General features: G+C 46.5%; 1 protein-coding gene across 4 annotated transcripts in view; it reads right to left on the bottom strand.

Annotated features, from left to right (window-relative positions):
- Window positions 1-5,372, bottom strand: part of ASXL2 (ASXL transcriptional regulator 2) — a 114,535-nt gene extending 109,163 nt beyond the window's left edge. For 2 of the 4 annotated variants that reach the window (XM_062622616.1, XM_062622615.1), the window contains exon 1: window positions 5,122-5,371. Coding sequence is in view for 1 of the 4 variants with exons in the window: in XM_062622615.1 (XP_062478599.1) it covers window positions 5,122-5,178 (57 nt within the window). In the remaining 3 variants the exon portion in view is untranslated. Of the gene's footprint in view, window positions 1-1,706; window positions 1,969-5,121 lie in introns of those variants that run through there. The other 2 variants (XM_062622620.1, XM_062622617.1) reach the window with 2 other exon arrangements.
- Window positions 5,373-17,057: the final 11,685 nt, after the last annotated feature.

The raw sequence follows: 17,057 nt of genomic DNA, 5'->3' as shown, positions 1-17,057 counted from the left end.
GAAGGAATGCCATCCAGAGGGACCTCGACACGCTTGTGAGTGGGCTGATGCCAACCTTATGAAGTTTAATCATGAGAAGTACAAGGTTCTATACCTGGGTCAGAGCAATCCCAGGCACAGCTACAGGTTGGGCAGAGAAGAGATTCAGAGCAGCCCTGCGGAGAAGGACTCAGGGGTGTTGGTCGATGAGAAAATGAACATGAGCTGGCTTCAGTGTGCACTCACAGCCCAGAAAGCCAACCGTATCCTGGGCTGCATCAAAAGGAGCATGACCAGCAGGTCGAAGGAGGTGATCCTGCCCCTCTACTCTGCTCTCGTGAGACCTCCCCTGGAGTATTGTGTGCAGTTCTGGTGTCCTCAACATAAAAAGGACATGGAACTGTTGCAACAAGTCCAGAGGAGGCCACGAGGATGATCAGGGGACTGGAGCACCTCCCGTATGAAGACAGGCTGAGAAAGTTGGGGCTGCTCAGCCTGGAGAAGAGAAGGCTGCGTGGAGACCTCATAGCAGCCTTCCAGTATCTGAAGGGGGCCTATAGGGATGCTGGAGAGGGACTCTTCATTAGGGACTGTAGTGACAGGACAAGGGGTAATGGGTTAAAACTTAAAGAGGGGAAGTTTAGATTGGATATAAGGAAGAAATTCTTTACTGTAAGGGTGGTGAGGCATGGAAATGAGTTGCCCAGGGAAGCTGTGAATGCTCCACCCCTGGTGGTGGTCAAGGCCAGGTTGGACAGAGCCTTGGGTGACACGGTTTAGTGTGATGTGTCCCCCCTGCCCATGGCAGGGGGCTGGAACTAGATGATCTTCAGGTCCTTTCCAACCCTAACTATTCTATGATTCTATGAAGATTACTTAAGTATCCCCCAGAAAATTCCACCTTAATAGAACAGAATGGTTTGGATTGGAAAGCACCTTAAAGCTCATCCAGTTCCTGCCACAGGCAGGGATACCTTCTACTAGAAAAGGTTGCTCAACGCCCAGTCCAACCAGGCCTTGAACACTGCCAGGGTTGGAGCATAAATGTAAGACAGACAGCTTTAATAAAGTCAGTTGCAATAACACACCATTTGTTTCCCTAACAAACAAGCCTTCTATTTGACTTCACCTTTTGACCTTACTACATCATCTTCTGTTTGACACAGCAGATGGGACTGGAACACCAGATCAGATCTCATGTTCGGTGCTATCAGTTTCAGAGGCAGCATATCTTTTCATTTTAATTCTTCAGTTGACACAAGGGATGCAAACAAACCCCTACAGCAAGAAAGCAGCAGAGCTCACATCACAAGAGCGACACAGCAACTGTCAGCACCATGACAGGACTTGTCCTTGGACATCCGCATATTCAGAGATGACCACTGCAACATGCTTAAACTCAATCTGCTTTCCCAAGTGAATTATCTCACTGGATTTCCACCCTCCAGAGCTCAGAAAGTCAATTTGACCCAACAGGAAATCAGCACGCAGGAAAAAACACCGCTGCTGCTGCTGCAGCACCCACTCACAAAGACTGTGGTTTGTGTTCCTAGATGGCCCAGCCAAGGAGCATTTATGGTGACCATCTCCAGCCCACATTCACACAGCCCCTCTGCCTCAGTGGTCAGAGGCTTTACAGTGGAAAACTATTCAGTCAGGTCACACACGGGGAACTTCCCATGAAAAACAAACTCAAACATCTTCAAACTTGGCACACGACAACATACACCTTCCTCCACAAAAACAAAGCACAAAGGCAGCCTGTCTGTGGCTTCTGTCCAGCAGCAGGACTTCTCATCTGGATCTCAACAGGCCACTAATGCACTACAACAGCCCCTTCACTGCTGTACTTCCTCACATCACAGAGGATGACACCAAGGAGGTGCATGGAGCATTCAGCTGTGCTCAGGTCCCCTTCTGCTTTGGAAAGCTGTATCACAAGGACTTTGTTAGACATCAGTAAGAGAAAGAGCAACAACTCTGAGGTGAGCAGTCAAAAGAAATTATAGAATCACAGAATTGTTTAGGTAGGAAGGGACATCAAAGCTCATCCAGTTCCACCCCCTCCTGCCACGGGCAGGGACACCTTCCACTAGACCAGGTTACTCCAAGCCCCGTCCAACCTGGCCTTGAACACTGCCAGGGATGGGGCAGCCACAGCTTCTCTGGGCAACCTGGGCCAACACCTCACCACCCTCACAGGGAACAACTTCTTCCAAGTGTCTAATCTCCAGGCCCCAGGTTCTAAGACTCAAGCAAGACCTTAAAGCAGCCTTCCACTGCCAAAAGGAGCTGACAAGAAAGCTGGAGAGGGGCTTTTGGGAAAGGCCTGCAGAGACAAGACAAGGGGGAATGGATTTAAACTGACAGAGGGGAGACTGAGATGAGCCATTAGGAAGAAGCTGTTCCCTGTGGGGTTAGGGAGACCCTGGCCAGGTTGCCCAGAGAAGCTGTGGTTGCCCCATCCCTGGCAGTGTTCAAGGCCAGGTTGGACAGAGCTTGGAGCAACCTGGTCTAGCGGAAGGTGTCCCTGCCCACGGCAAGGGGGTGGAATTGGATGAACTTTAATGGTCCCTTCCAAACCAAGCCATTCCATGATATGTAGTGTATTTATCTTAAAATTGTGTACTATTACCTTAAACTTGTACTATATAGCATTAGTTTCTTACACTTTAATGTAGCTTTTTACTTTAACTGCAGGGACACCCAGCCGTTGTCCCAGGAAAAGTCACAAGTTAACAGTCATCTGCAGCTGCAAATTTACTGAATGAGCCAGGAAATAAGAAAAAGGTTGTTTATCAACAGTAACTTCCTCCCTGAGCAGGCTGCCCGCATGGGGCACCCTTTCCTTACTTCACACTGCAATTCTGCTCCAAAAAATAGTCTCCTACATCTAAGGGCCAGCATAACTTGAGTTGCACTGAATCCACTTAATCCATATACTTACCAAGGTCCTGCTATCAAAGAGAAAGGCCATGCTTCTGTTGCTTACCATCCTGTCTCCACCTAACAGTGAACTGCTACAACAGATTAAGCTAATTCAAGTAGATGGTGCTCTACCCTCCCCATGTTCCCATCACCTCCCTTGTGCTGGAGGACCCCTAACCTCAAATACCTGGTTAGGATAAGGCTAAACTGGCACAAAGGCAGAACAGCACCATCCTAGCAACAATGGGTTTGGGCTGGTTTAGCTCCCTGAATTATATACACTAACCAGCGCCGAGATGATAGCACAAGCAAAGGCAGAGTGGGGACAGAACTGCCACAGAAACATAAACTGTGATAACCTCACACTGCTGCTCAGGGACCACCAAAGGGTGGTTTGTCAGGACACACTGCCATTCAAACCCGCAGCCCCAAGCTCCTTCCCCTGCAGCTCCATGCTGACCTGCAACTGTCAGGGCTCACTCCACCCTGCAGTGAGCCAGGTTAGAGCTCAGTGAGCAAACTAACTCTGCAGAAAGAACATAGATATGCAACACTACACTGAAGATCTTCCTCAAACTTGGGGAAAGTTTTACGCTACCTTTCAGGAGCAGAAAGTTAAGTCACCAGAGAGCTGCCATGTTTCTTAATGCGGTTTTATAATATACCCTACAAACTTGAACCACTGGCAGCTGAGAAGCCAATACGAGCACACAAGCTAGGGCAAGAATCAGAAAACATTATTTCAAACCAAAAATGCAGAGTAACTTTTTGAAGATTAGAGTTGGAGTTTGACCAGAATATTTTAACATTCCCGCTGAATACACAAACAGAAACATTTGCCAAAACAGGTTTTGGCAAGCATTTACTTATCCTCTCCTAGTTTGAGCAGTCTCTGTCATCAGCCTGGCTGTGCAACCCAGGGAAGTGTATAACCTTCAGTTTTGATAGTTTTCAGTGCAGCTTTTCTAAATAGGTGTTTTAGCCTTTAAGTGGATTCTGGAACAGATCAGTGGATGAACAGCAGTACACATAGCCTGGAAAAGATCCGCTCCCACAATACACCCTTGGCTAGGATTCTTCCACTCTTTCTTTCAGAATAAATTGTTAAAAATTATACACATTAACACATACAGAGAAGTACGAACGTATTCACCAGTAGTTTATATTCTTAGAATAGCTAATCACATTGTATCACCTGAAACAACACCAGCTACTTTGATGCCTTTCAAACTGTAAAAACAAGGTCCAAATAAATTGCTATTTATTAAAATAGTGCTTGCAAGTCTCAGCCGCAGATGTCTATTTACATTTACTTTCCAGCCACTTTCCAAGTCCTGTTTTAACAGACACCTCTCTCAGAATGGTTATAATAGAACCTGAACTTCTCCCCCCCCCCCCTCCATTAGGCAGCTTTGAATCCACGCTGTAAATACAGATCTCGCAGAAGCCTACGCTGTATTTTCACAATTTAACGCTTTTGCTCAGCTCCTGCAGGTTGCACTTGTTTAGTTTCCTCTCTCATACTTCTCCCACTACTCAACTTCCCTTTTCTTTTATCCACTCCATAACATGCCTGTCCTGCACAGAAACTATGGTAAATCCATCTTGAAAGCAGCACAGTAACAACGACTGTCAGGCTGGGAAACTGTAAGATAAAAGTTACAGATTTGGGCTTTGCAACTCACTACCTAACCAGAGGCAATTAGCTCCTACTGCAACAAGTTGTACTGCATGAAAAACACTGACACACCGGGAAGGCTTAAAAAAACCCAATATGCATGACAGTGTTATTTACATCCTCATTAATCCCCGCGTTTTGCAAATGTGAAAAGGCAATGCCTCCCCACCACCACCCTGGAGTTTGCCATACAAATTTGTACCTAAAAGTATTAAGCAACCAGAGAGCAGGTCAAAATCAAAACCTGCCCATGCAAGTGCGTGGCGCTGGAAGGAAGCCGCAGCCAGATCAGGGAATGCCGACAGCCGGCACCGCACAGACCCTCGCCCCAAGCCGGCAGCCCGCAGCGCACATACCCCGCGGCCCCGCAGGCAGCCACGGCCAAGACGGCCCTGACCTCCCCGAGCTGGGCCGGACGCGACGGGAGCAGCCGTCCCCCGCCAGGAGGGAGCCTGCACCATAGCCCAGAGCGTCCGGGAGGCCCCTGACCCGCCCCAGTGTCCTCCGGCCCCCCCGCAGCCGCAGGCCCCACGTACCGTCCGGGCGGCCTCTGCCCAGGTCCTGCCCTTCTTCCTGCGGCCCTTCTCCCTCATGTCGGACGCGACAGGGCGCAGCTGACTCCGAGGTACCCGGGGTACTCCGTCCGTGGGGGAGGCCGGGGGTCAGGCGGAGGCACACGGAGCGGCCCTAGGTGCGAACAACCCCCACCACAACAACCCCGACACCCCCCGACACCTCTGCTGCCATATTGGGCTTCTACTGTAAAGGGCCCCGATCATGTGACCCTGCCCGCGTGACTCCACCTACTGTACGGGCTGTCGCGCATGCGCGGCGTGCCAAAGGGCGCGGCCGGCCCCGCTGCGGCCCCGCCCCTCCCGGCCGCGAGCGCGGCGCGTTGGGCTGTCATGGCGGCGGCGGGCCTCGGCCGCTCCTCCTCGCCGTTACCCTGGGCGGTTGCGAGCTCGGCCCCGGTTGATCTCCACCGCTGCTAGGAACGGCCTCCTCACCCTGGAGCCATCCATTCACGTGGCCGCTAGCCTGTGCTGCGGATCCTTTTGCTCCCTCCTGCAGCCCAGATAACCACCTCCTCCCTCACCGACACTATTACCTGCTCCCATCCCATCCATGTGCTGCCATGGCAGCTGTCCTGGCGGTTGGCTGTTCTGCAATACGGCGCCATACATTCCCAATCCCCTTTGTAGCACACCATCCCACCATCCCACCTCATGCTCTGGAGCTGCAACCCGTCTTCTCTCAACCAGGGACACCCAGGTGAGCCTCCCACCCAGACCTATCATTCTGTTTCCATCTTCTCTTCTGTTGAAGCAGGGATATCACTGACTGGGTAGAAAAAAAAACTAATTATCATGCTGTTTGAAAGCCTGTTACCTACCTGCAAAGGGTGTACGTCTGTGCAGCATCACTCAAATGGATTCTCTTCCCCTAGTATGGTTTCATAGAAAAATGAGCCGCTTCTCAGTGTGCAGCATTTTATGTTCCTGTTTCTATGGGAAGAGAATGTGGAAAATCATAGTATGTGTCTGTGTGGGGAACACCGTGGCAGGGAAAAAATAAAGTTAAGGCCCGTGCTTCTACACCTTAATTCTCCCAGCACCCTCACTGGGTTGCAAGGTTGTGTACAATGACTAGACAATGAAGCCAAAGCAGATGGCATAAATGGTCATACAGGAGAATGCTGGACTGAGCATCAAGGGAAAGGAAAAAATTCTTACTCTGAACTGGTCTTTTTGGAGAAAAACCACTCTTTGGTCCCTTCCAACTCAAATCATTCTAGGATTCTAGGATTCTATGAATTTGTGGTGAGGTTGCATAACCAGCTCATACTCAACCATCTGACCTTTTCCTCTGGGCTTTTCTTGTTCCCAGGTACCTGGTGAGATGCCTTCATCATCTCTTAGTATTGTTAACCATAACTGAGCTTGCCAGCGAAATAAAGGGGATGGTACTAGTGTGCACTCTGCTGACTGGCCATACTTCACTCCAGCTTCTTCAATAGCAGCTTCTAGAACTTAAAAAAGAAAAATTGCACATTTTGGATAACGTAAAAACCAACCATTCACCCAATCAGCTAAGGAAATATTTTTGGTGTAAAATAATCATGTCTCAATTGACTCATCTTAAGGATTGAGCCATCATGTTCTTCCACTTAGGATTTACATTAGCCTGGAGTTCTGAATCTTGAGTTGCCGTCTGAAGGTCATTTAATTTTCACATTAGATGTAAGACAAGCTGGAAGATACGAATCACTGGCTTTTTCATTCACCAGTGACATGGCCACAGCAGCAAGCAGCCCTGTCTGATGGCAACTGACTGCAGGAAAGGCCAGAGTAGGAACGTAAACATCTTCTGCAAAATTTTACATGAAATATGAAGTTTTTGAGAGGATGGGGTTGGGACGGAGGGACAGGAGGGACACTTACCTCAGATATGTAAATAGAAAATCTATTTTAATTCTGTGATTTGATGATCCTGTGAGTTTCTCTAGTTTCAAATCAGGACCATAAAGTTCACAGGATCTTCCTTTTGTCCTAATCAGTTCCTGTGATGGAACAAATCTGCATTTTTCAAATACCAGTCCAGACACCATTAGGCATCAAAATTCCTTTCAAAAGCTATTCTTTCTGCTCATAAGTCACAAAAGCCAGATTCCCACGGCTGTTGTGTACCACATTCCCCACACTGTTCCTTTCAAAGTATAAAATCAAGGATCAGTTTGTATACTGCCTTGTTTACATCCCACACACACTAGCACCTAATGATACATAAGGGACAAAGCAAAGCAGGAAGGGGTTTAACATGCTCCTTCAGCCTCATATCCAAGTTGGGAATGTATCTCCAGGAAGAGATGCCACTGAGGAGCTCAAGCAGCCACAGTCTTTGTTGCACTCTGGAGCTTGGAAGCTCATCTTCCAAAGTAAAAATAAACATGGATGACTCACCAAGGAATATATTTTATTATTACTACTTCATCTACCGTACCACAGCTTCCTTGTTCAGAGGAGCATATAAAGCACAGAAAGCCAAGGCACATCAAGCTGGTTTTAGAAGTAAAGCTGTTATGAGAAGGTAAAGTAGATATAAACAAAACCAAAAACCCCAAACAAGCCTCTTGGTCAGCAAGCGGAGAGGAAACTTGCTGCCCAGGCAGCCTTGGTGCATCATTAGGGCAGCAGCTCCCCAGAGAGCACCTACAGCTGCTTAGAGGACCTTGTGCTTCACTGCCTGCAGAAAGTGTCCGTTCACAGCTGGTACCAAGTGCTGTTGGTAGGAAAATGGGTCTGCTTTCCAAATGCTTCCAGTGAGGCTTGGGTAAAACTGCCTGAGTCTTTCCTGGGGAAAATAATGTGCTCCAGAGGCTTTCTTAAGAGTGAAGACTTCCCTCTCACTCTTCCCACACAGAAGAGATTAACACAAGCATTTACAGGGGGAAAAAGACAAACCAACCCAACCAAACAAAAAAGAGGGCTAGAAGAAACAGTGCATTGATTCAAATTGGAGTCTATTAGATAAAATTCTGTTCCCCAAGGTATCTTGGTGGGGACACACATGATATTTACCATCTCAACAGCACAACACATTCTAGCACTCACCATTCCTCTTTTGTACCCCATTAACAACTGGCTACAAGGGTGTGGGGAAAAGCACCATTTTTAGCCCTTGCAAGAAAATCCACCTTGTCCACCCAGGTAAATATTGACAGCCACAGCTGCATCTGGAAGGAGATCATCATTTTCAGCCAGCCAAGAGCCTCCTTTGCTTTAGTCTAATCCTCAAAACATGTTCAGAATCCCCAAATCTGCCAGTCTAACAAGCTCTATTCTAAATAATTTTGTTTCTGTTTGCTCCTACCCGAAGATCAGTATCACGTTTCCCTGGTAGTCCATTAGAGCATCAGGCAGCACATACAGGATGACAGGAAGCCCAGTTTAATGCTGCATTTCAGAGAACTGAGATGATATTTTGGCTTCTTTTACCTAGAAAGCTGGTGCTCTGCAGGCTGGCTGGTGTGCCCTGGGCAGCACAGCGGTACCCACAGCCTCTTCCAGGAACAGCTACACCAATCACCCAACTTGCTTTTCTTCTTATATGTTGTTGGACTTCCACCTGATTTCAGTGTCACGCACATGGGGTGACTTTAGTTCTACCTGTTACAAAAGCCCACTTCAATGGCAGTCATTAATAACTTCCCATACAATGCTCTCATCTGGAAGTTTGACTTGTCCTGCGTTTGCACCAGTGCCAAGCTGAGTGTAAAACACTGTCAGATCAAGATCTTGCCTTTTTAGAGAAAGGTGTTATGCCAGCATGATTAGCTGCAAAAGCTACTAACAGAAAAAAAACAAACAGTAACCTGATAAAAAATAAGGCTAAAATGTATTGTTTCTTAAGTTCTAAGTTATGCTTTGGGCATTTTTTGTAGGAATCATAGGATGGTTTGGATTGGAAGGGACCTTGAAGCCCGTCGAGTTCCAACCCCCTGCCATGGGCTGGGACACCTTCCACCAGATCAGGTTTCTCTAAGTCCTGTTGAACCTGGCCTTGAACACTGCCAGGGATGGGGCAGCCACAGCTTCTCTGGGCAGCCTGTGCCAGGGCTTCACCACCCTCATAGGTAAGAACTTCTGCCTAATATTTCATCTCGGTCTCCCCTCTGTCAGGTTAAAGCCATTCCCCCTTGTCCTGTCCCTACAAGCCCTTATCAAAAGCCTCTCTCCGGCTTTCTTGTCAGCCCCTTTAGGCACTGGAAGCTGCTCTAAGGTCTCCCTGGAGCCTTCTGTTCTCCAGGCTGAACAAGCCAAGCTCTCTCAGTCTGCCTCCATGGCAGAGGTGCTTCAGCCCCCAGAGCATCTTCATGACCTCCTCTGGACTCGCTGCGATAGTCCATGTCTTTCTTGTGCTGAGGTCCGTAGAGCTGGAAACAGTAAGCCTGTTTAAACCCTGCTTCTATACTCAGGTTCAGGTAGTGAGCTGGTTGCAGGCTGATACTTTCAACCAGGAAAAAAACCCAACACATGAAAATGCCAGATTGCTGAGCTAAAACAATGAGCAGATGGCCTTTCTAAAGGGGGAGGGTGATGGAGCTACAGCTTTACAGTAATTATTTTAAGTTCTGAAAGTGATACAAAACCCAGGAAGGCAAATCTTTGTGCAGATCAATGAATGCAACCTTGAATGAAAACAAGAAATATAACGTGGACATTTCACAAAAGAGTGCTGTACTGTCTTCTTGATTCTTATTATCCTTTGGCAGGATGCTTGGGTTGCTGGGAACACAGATACCTGACTTAGGGTTGTGAGGAGCAGGACTTCTTTGGTCAGGCAAAGCATTAGCCCCATGTGATCCAAGCAGACCTGTTGCAGAATCAGCTCAGAAATCTCCACATGCTCCTCAACAGCTGTGTTATTAAATCTAATATAAGTGTGATTGGATGCACCACATAGCTTCAGTGAATGTACTGCTTCTGGACTTGAGATGACACTTTATATTTTCCAGATAATTAAATGGTAGGGATTATGGTGCAGTGGCAATCAAACACAATATTTTGGAGCCATTTTCACAGCAGGAGAAGTCATAGCTGTATTACATATGTAGAAGTGGTATTCAGGGACATGGTTTAGTGGTGGACTTGGCAGTGCTGAATTAACAGTTGGATTTGATCTTAGAGGTCTTTTCCAACCTAAATGATTTTGGGATTCTGTTTCTACTTTGAATTTTTCACTACTCATGTCCTTAGCTTCTGTTACTTCTGATGGTGAAGAACTGATTCTTCTTACTAGGCTCAATGAAAGACTTCTGGCAGCATTCCTCTGTTAGTTGGTGATGAGAGTGAGGATGTCTTCTTACTGATGTGAGGTACCTCTGCAGGACACCCTTCACAGGCACAGCTGTACCAGCAAAACAGACTTCTTGCTTCAGGAAGCCAACGTTCCTGTCTCAGGAACTGCAGTCTGCAGGTGGTGGGGATATGTAGCCGTGCCCATGGCCCTAGCCGTAGACATGGCTGTAAACCACTTCGAGAGAGGCTCATCAGGACTCTGAAATACTGTTGTGAACACAGCCCACATGCCATCTGTATCAGGGCAGGGCAAAAGACAAGCTCCTGAAACATGGACCTTCCTCACCACATTTGGTTTGTTCAGAGAATCCCAGACTACGGCATAGGCATGAGTGACCAGCTCTGATGCTGCCTTCAGAGCATCATTGTAGGTCACAGTCCCCTGGCAGTATTCCTTAAGGCTCCTTTGCCACTTCTTTCCAATAGATTCTCCTCCTGTGCTAGGGGACTAGGAGGTGAGAGGCTGGGGAAGCTCTGGTGTCAGTCCATCATCACTGCTGAAACTTGCACTAGTGGCAGAGTTGCCAGGAAAAAGGAACACAAAGCCAACAACAGAAGCCTTTCATTTTCCATCAGTTGTTCTACCTCAGCAGAAACAGAGAGACATTTTCTGTCTCCCTGTGGAGGGTATCTTCCTACTATGAGCAGCCTTAGAAGGCAGTTAGAGGCTCTTCTTGGCTTCATTCAACATCCTTTCCTGGAGATATAGGCCAAATAAAAGGCCGTGGTTCCCTTTGAAGGAAAGACTTTGTTTAATGCTGATAAGGGAGAGTTTGTTAATTCAGCTTTGAACTTGGAAGCTATTTTACGAACTTCTGGGCTCCTCCTTTTACCTTGCATACATCTTAGCATATCTCCATTGTTCACAAAAGCCCCTATACCTTTCCCTGCCTCTTGAATGCACCAGGAGCTCCTAAAGACATTGTGCCATTGATGAGTGGTGTAACTACAAATAGGCCCATCCCTTTCGTACTTCACTCCTCTGAAGCAGCACTCTGAAGTTCCATCAAGGGTGCGAATGAGGATCCAGCCCTCCTACCCCCCATCAACTATGCCCAGTTATTCAGAAAAAGAAGTTTCAGGAGATGAACTGTCCTGGCAATCTGCTGCCTTGAACAGCTGGGTACCAGGACTCCCCAGCCTGAGGGTACATCATCAAATCCTACAGGACTCCCACTCCAAACCCATTTTTAACCTCTTTCCAGGAACTCTTCCTATAATGCCTATTTCAGCTGAAAATAGTTTTATCCCAAGAAGTTACAGAATTATTGTCCCTTTATTTCAGGAGAAAAAAAAAAAAGTCCTACTACAGTCCATTTCCTGCTACAGCAGTGAACAGCAGTTGGGATTGCTTCTGGCCACAGGGAGGCTGACCTTCTCTGTTTAGAAATTCAAGGGCAGAATGGTGACACAGCCTGGGGCAGAGGAGGAGACATATGAGAAGAAATGCAAAAGGAAGAAGCAAAGAAAACTCAAACTCTTGGAAGGTAATATTGCTGGGGACACAGCTGGCACACACTCTTGGAAGGTGGCACTTTGTGCCCAGGGAGGTACCTCTGTCAGGTCTGTGGCATGTGGATAAGCCGCACTGAGCAGGGACACCCCCAAAGGCACTGCAGCTCCCACATCAGAGCAGGGAAGGTACAAGAAGCAAGGATCAGAAAAAGAAAAGAGTAAGAAGCAAGGAGTGGTAGACAAAAACTATTAAGCGGTGACCCCAAAGTCCTGCATTGCCCATTGCCTCACCAAAGAGAGTGAGTGCAGTGCGTGGTGAAAAGATGGTGAGTTTGGATGAGCAGAGAGAAAAGCCTGCTGCAGGGGGAGATAAAGAATCTCCCTACGTGTTTGTTGAACTGCTTGTCTTCTAAACCAGTAATGAAAAGTTTGTTAGTTGGCAAAAAGTTAAACAAACTGAAATTCCCTTAGTTGAGACTGTTTTGCACATGACAACCTATTGACCTGCAAGATGTCTGCTCCCTCTTTAGGGATTTGTCTTCCTTTCAGTCTGTGGCTGACACAACATCCTGTGATTTTGTCTGTTCTCAGTGTCCAGGTTTTTCACAAAAGCCATGGAATTAACTGCAACCTAACTAAGAAAGGGGGATTGATTATTCCCATAAGGCAAGACAATAGACTAGCAAAACATGCTCGCAAGACTGTCCACCAGATGCTTTGGGATGCACCCTATACCTCCTGAATGCTGTGGCATTCTGTGTTACTGTATAGACATTCATTTTCTTCCCTCAAATAAGTCTTTCTAGCTGTTATCCTGGATTCATCCTTGGGCAGGACTTTGCTACTGCAGTTGTTCCATGTTTGAAATCATGACTCAGACATGCACCTAGTGATGAGACCAATCAATAAACCCCTGTGATCAAAGAAGGCTCGGGGTGGAGTGCAAGGGCTAATAAAGGAAGGAAGGAGAGGCAGCCTGTTGCAAATAAACCTGATCTCAACACAGAGGGCACTGGAGGGCAGCCTTTGTTTTGGGTCAACTGGCTGTATCAGCTGAGCGGACCAAGTGGTTGTGTAAATGTTTGTCCCCAAGTTAATCAAAAGGGTTTGAATACTTTCCTGAGTTAGCCAGACCAACAACAGCAGTCCCACCATGGCTCAGTCCCACAGACAGTATAAAATCTGGATAATAAGCAACAAGAGCTCTGAAGAGAGCATGGGCCCCTTTGCAGGGATTAGGGATGGTAACGGCCATGATTGTGAATATTTAATGGAGACTGGTAGTGGGAATCACCTTCATGTTGTGACTCATTGGTATACTGCAATTGCTGTTTTCTGCTAGCTGTCATTTGAGCTTGCATTGTGATTTCAGATCATTGCTGTACCACTCTGCTTAATCAAAATCACATGTAACATCAAATATCTTCAAATAAGAGAATTTAGTATTAAACATTAAACCTTCCATGTGTGGAATATCTGTAAGATCCTATCAAGAGAGTGTAGGGCTCTGACAGGCTAAAAGTGAAAAAGGTGGCTTGGGAGTTCTCAGTCATTGAACTGCCTATAACTATGTGATTCCTCATGAGAGACTTTACCTGATCTCCACAAGCTGTGGTCAATGGCTTGATGTCCAAGTGGAGATCAGTGATGAACGGTGTTACTCAGGGGTTAGTGTTGGGATAGGCGCTGTTCAACATCTTTTTTGGTGACATGGACAGTGGGATTAAGTGTGCTTCAGCAAGTTTGCTGATGACACCAAGCTGTGTGTCTGAATCTCATGAAGTTCAACATGACTAAGTTTGAAGTCCTGCATTTGGGTCAGAGCAATCGCAAGCACTTTAAGGTCCCTTACAACCCAAACTATTCCATGAGTCTATGCTTCTATAAATTTCACTCTTGTTTAGTATAATATCATTTAATAACCACATTCTCCTTCAGACAATCACAGCTGTCTTTGCCGAGTGCAAGCACAGAACAAACTATGCAATGGAATGACTTTCAGTGTGCTTCCATGATCTGAAATGACCATGGAATGTGCTTTAACACTTGGGTGTGAGTTCATTTCTGATGGTATAAAAAGCTCAGAGCTGGTGATCTCACCTGTGTTACAAGATGCACCAGCATCCTTGAAAACGGGGAGTGTTGAGAGCAGGTCTGGCGTTTCACTCATGCACAAAAGATTGTCATCTGCAATAAGAAACAATAAGATCACTTTGTTCTGTTTCCACAAAAAGGATGTAAACTTCATTTCCCTTTCCTTGGGAAGTGATGCACTAAGCGCCAGGTGCAACTTTCTGCAGTCTGGAGTCTGGAATGTGTTAGCAGATGGGTCATTTCGTGCAGCTGGATTACAGGACCTGTCTTCTGGAGCTGGAGTTTTCCTGTCCGCCTTCACTGTGCACAGAAGGAGGAAGGGCAGACTCCAGAGCCAGGCTCCACAGGCCTCCCAGGGGTGTTGTTTCTCCTTTGTGGGGGAAGTTGATGTACTGCATTTCTCTGTCAAACTTATCTGAGGGATAAAGCGTGGAGCAATGTGACTAATCATTTTGGTCTTCAGTGGTCTGAAATCTTTGCTGCACTGGGAACTCTGCTGACTGGCTGCTCATCTCATGTCTGCCTCTTCCAATGGCTCACAGCAGGGTACTGCATGCTTTTTTGAGCAGGAAGCATTCCAGTGGACATCTAACCAAAAGGGCTGGAATGACTTCCTCAGGAATATCCATGCCAATGGCCTCCATTCAGTTTATTCCATCTAATGTTTTAAATTACTGCTAGGACTAAAGTACTCTTTTCCATCCTTACAAGTTTGATATTCCTTCACAGGGTTGACTGTATTACATGCAAAATTCCTTGGAGGTGTTTGAGCCTAGTATCATTTCCTCAATGAAGCTGTCATGCAAGCCTTTGGCTATCCACCATCTTCATCTTACAATGTTTTGACTTTCAATATTTTAACAATAAAGACTTTCTGTCTTTATTGGAAGATGGCTGTCACCACTGATGAGCTGACAAGGATGAGCAAAATCTGTAAGACTGAATCTTCTGTTCCTGTCTTTTGGTACAATATTCTGACAAAATTCAGCCTAAGTTTTCATCCAAGCTTTAGTCTGAATCTCACCTTGTCAAAATACTGGCTATTCCCCTAAAGTGCCCACACCTAGGTCTGGTGTTTTCATGTATGTTATGTGGGTGTCTCTGCTCTGTACCACAGCCACCTCAAACTCTGTTCATATGTTAATTTGGTGTAATACCTTTCTCGATGTCTCCAGGTTTGGAAGAATGGTCTTCTGAAGACTCTGATGCTCTCTTCCAGCTGTGTGGTGGTTTTTGAGTGGTTCTGCTCACATTGATAGTGAGAATTCAGATGGACACAAGCACTCAGAGAGCTCATAGGAGAAAGAAAGTTTAATTCCTACTTTTTTCCTTCCTTTAATATCTCTTCTGATGCTGAGGGAAAGCACTTCCAGAGTACATATGAGAATGGTGTGGGAAGCAAATGGCTGCTATGTGCCTGCACCAACATTGCTCAAGGATCAGTTTTTGATTGTGAGGATAGCCACAGTGTGAATAAGCATATAGGCAACACATTTTAAGGCAGAACAGCCATAAATAAGCAATAGATCCTTCTTCTAGCATAGAACTTAGGATCAAGGGGACAAAGGACAAGTACATTCTTCCAGACAGTCTAAATCTGGGGATATTCATTGTGGGGATATTCATTGTGGAGAGGGTCTCAAATCACTCTGGTCTCAGTGGACAGGTCACTTGGAACACCTCAAACATGCTGCTGCACTTCAGGATGTGCTGTGGAGCTCTGCTGGTCATGGAGGGAACTAGGTCACCCCACCATGTAGTTGCAAGCTAACAAATGTTAGCAAGGCAGCAATGCACAGGAGCAGTGTATGCCAAATAACATCAGTGCCATGGCTCCCCTGCTAACAGCCATTCAGGACTGAGTTAATAGGCTGAAGAACAGAAGTCACTAGAGAAAAATGTAGGGAAACAGAGTAGAAGAGCCACCGGGAGAAAAAGAACGAAATTGTTGGGTCTTTGCACAGCTGCAGTAGTACAGGGAAAAGTCCACAGGGTGTCATCGGAGCATCAGGGAACAGCAAGAAACCCCAAACAACCAAAACCCAAAACCTGACAAAACAATCAAGCCCAAAATCGCTTTCTGGAAAGCAAGCACAGCTTTTGTCTTGGGAAGTCCATGCAACATATTTGTAGTGGCTGTAGGCATTCCTGTGCTGAAATACTTTAAATTCTACTCAGGAGTAAAAACCATTTAGCTCTTTTGCAACTTTTTATAACAAGTAAATCTCAAAGTACTTTACAAAGATGATAATAAGCTTTAGCACTGCTTTAGCAATAGCAAAATTGGAGGTCAGAATAGCTTGCTCATCATGTCTCAGGAGCAAGGTCAGGAGAGATGAGCTTTCCAGACAGCCAGGAGTCCTGGTGGTCCTTGTTTCCCCTGGCATGGGAGAACAGCAGAATCTCTACAACCACCATCCAGAGCGACAGGGTGGGACGAAGGAGAAGCCAGGCTCAATAATTGCAAATGTTACTGGTTTTCTTGAATGAGATTGAGAGAGAAACCATTCGGTAAACCTTGCTTTTTAGCTCTCCTTGTGTATCTTAACCACACCTCCAAGCGTTTTGAATCGTTTGGAGCCAAGTCACTGTCTGGGTGCCTCATTCTTCACAGACAAGAGGAGAGCAGGAAGAAGAGGGACCAAGAGCTGTGTCAGTTTCCCTGGACACATCCTTCTATCCTTGGCATGGGAGGCAGAGGTATGGTGTGGCCATGTCACCCCCCAGACCTTCCCAGCACAAATGTCATTTTGATGACCCTGGTACCCAATTACTTCAGACACAGAGTCCTAAATTCACATCACTGACTGCATGAATGTCATTGTTCTAAGAGTGAATCTGGTCTGGAGACCAGTGTTATCAGAAGCTGTTCTGCAGCTGTCCAGTTACAGCAGTCACTGTAAGTGGACAGTGTGGAGCAATCCAATGCATCTATTGCAAAGTGCCCCACTCCAAACCCATGTCTTACACCACAGCAAGCAGCAATGGCTCTGCCATGACCCCTGCCCAGCAAGTCTGGGCCTACTCAAACCATCTTCTAACAGTTTGAAAGCAGAGCTGGATGC

The sequence above is a fragment of the Pezoporus occidentalis genome, unplaced genomic scaffold (genome assembly GCF_034315485.1).
Source record: "Pezoporus occidentalis ecotype Australia unplaced genomic scaffold, CSIRO_AGI_Poc_V1 ctg244, whole genome shotgun sequence".
Classification (NCBI taxonomy): domain Eukaryota; kingdom Metazoa; phylum Chordata; class Aves; order Psittaciformes; family Psittacidae; genus Pezoporus; species Pezoporus occidentalis.
Note: the sequence above shows the minus strand (reverse complement) of the source record. Positions and strands in the feature narration are given on the sequence as shown.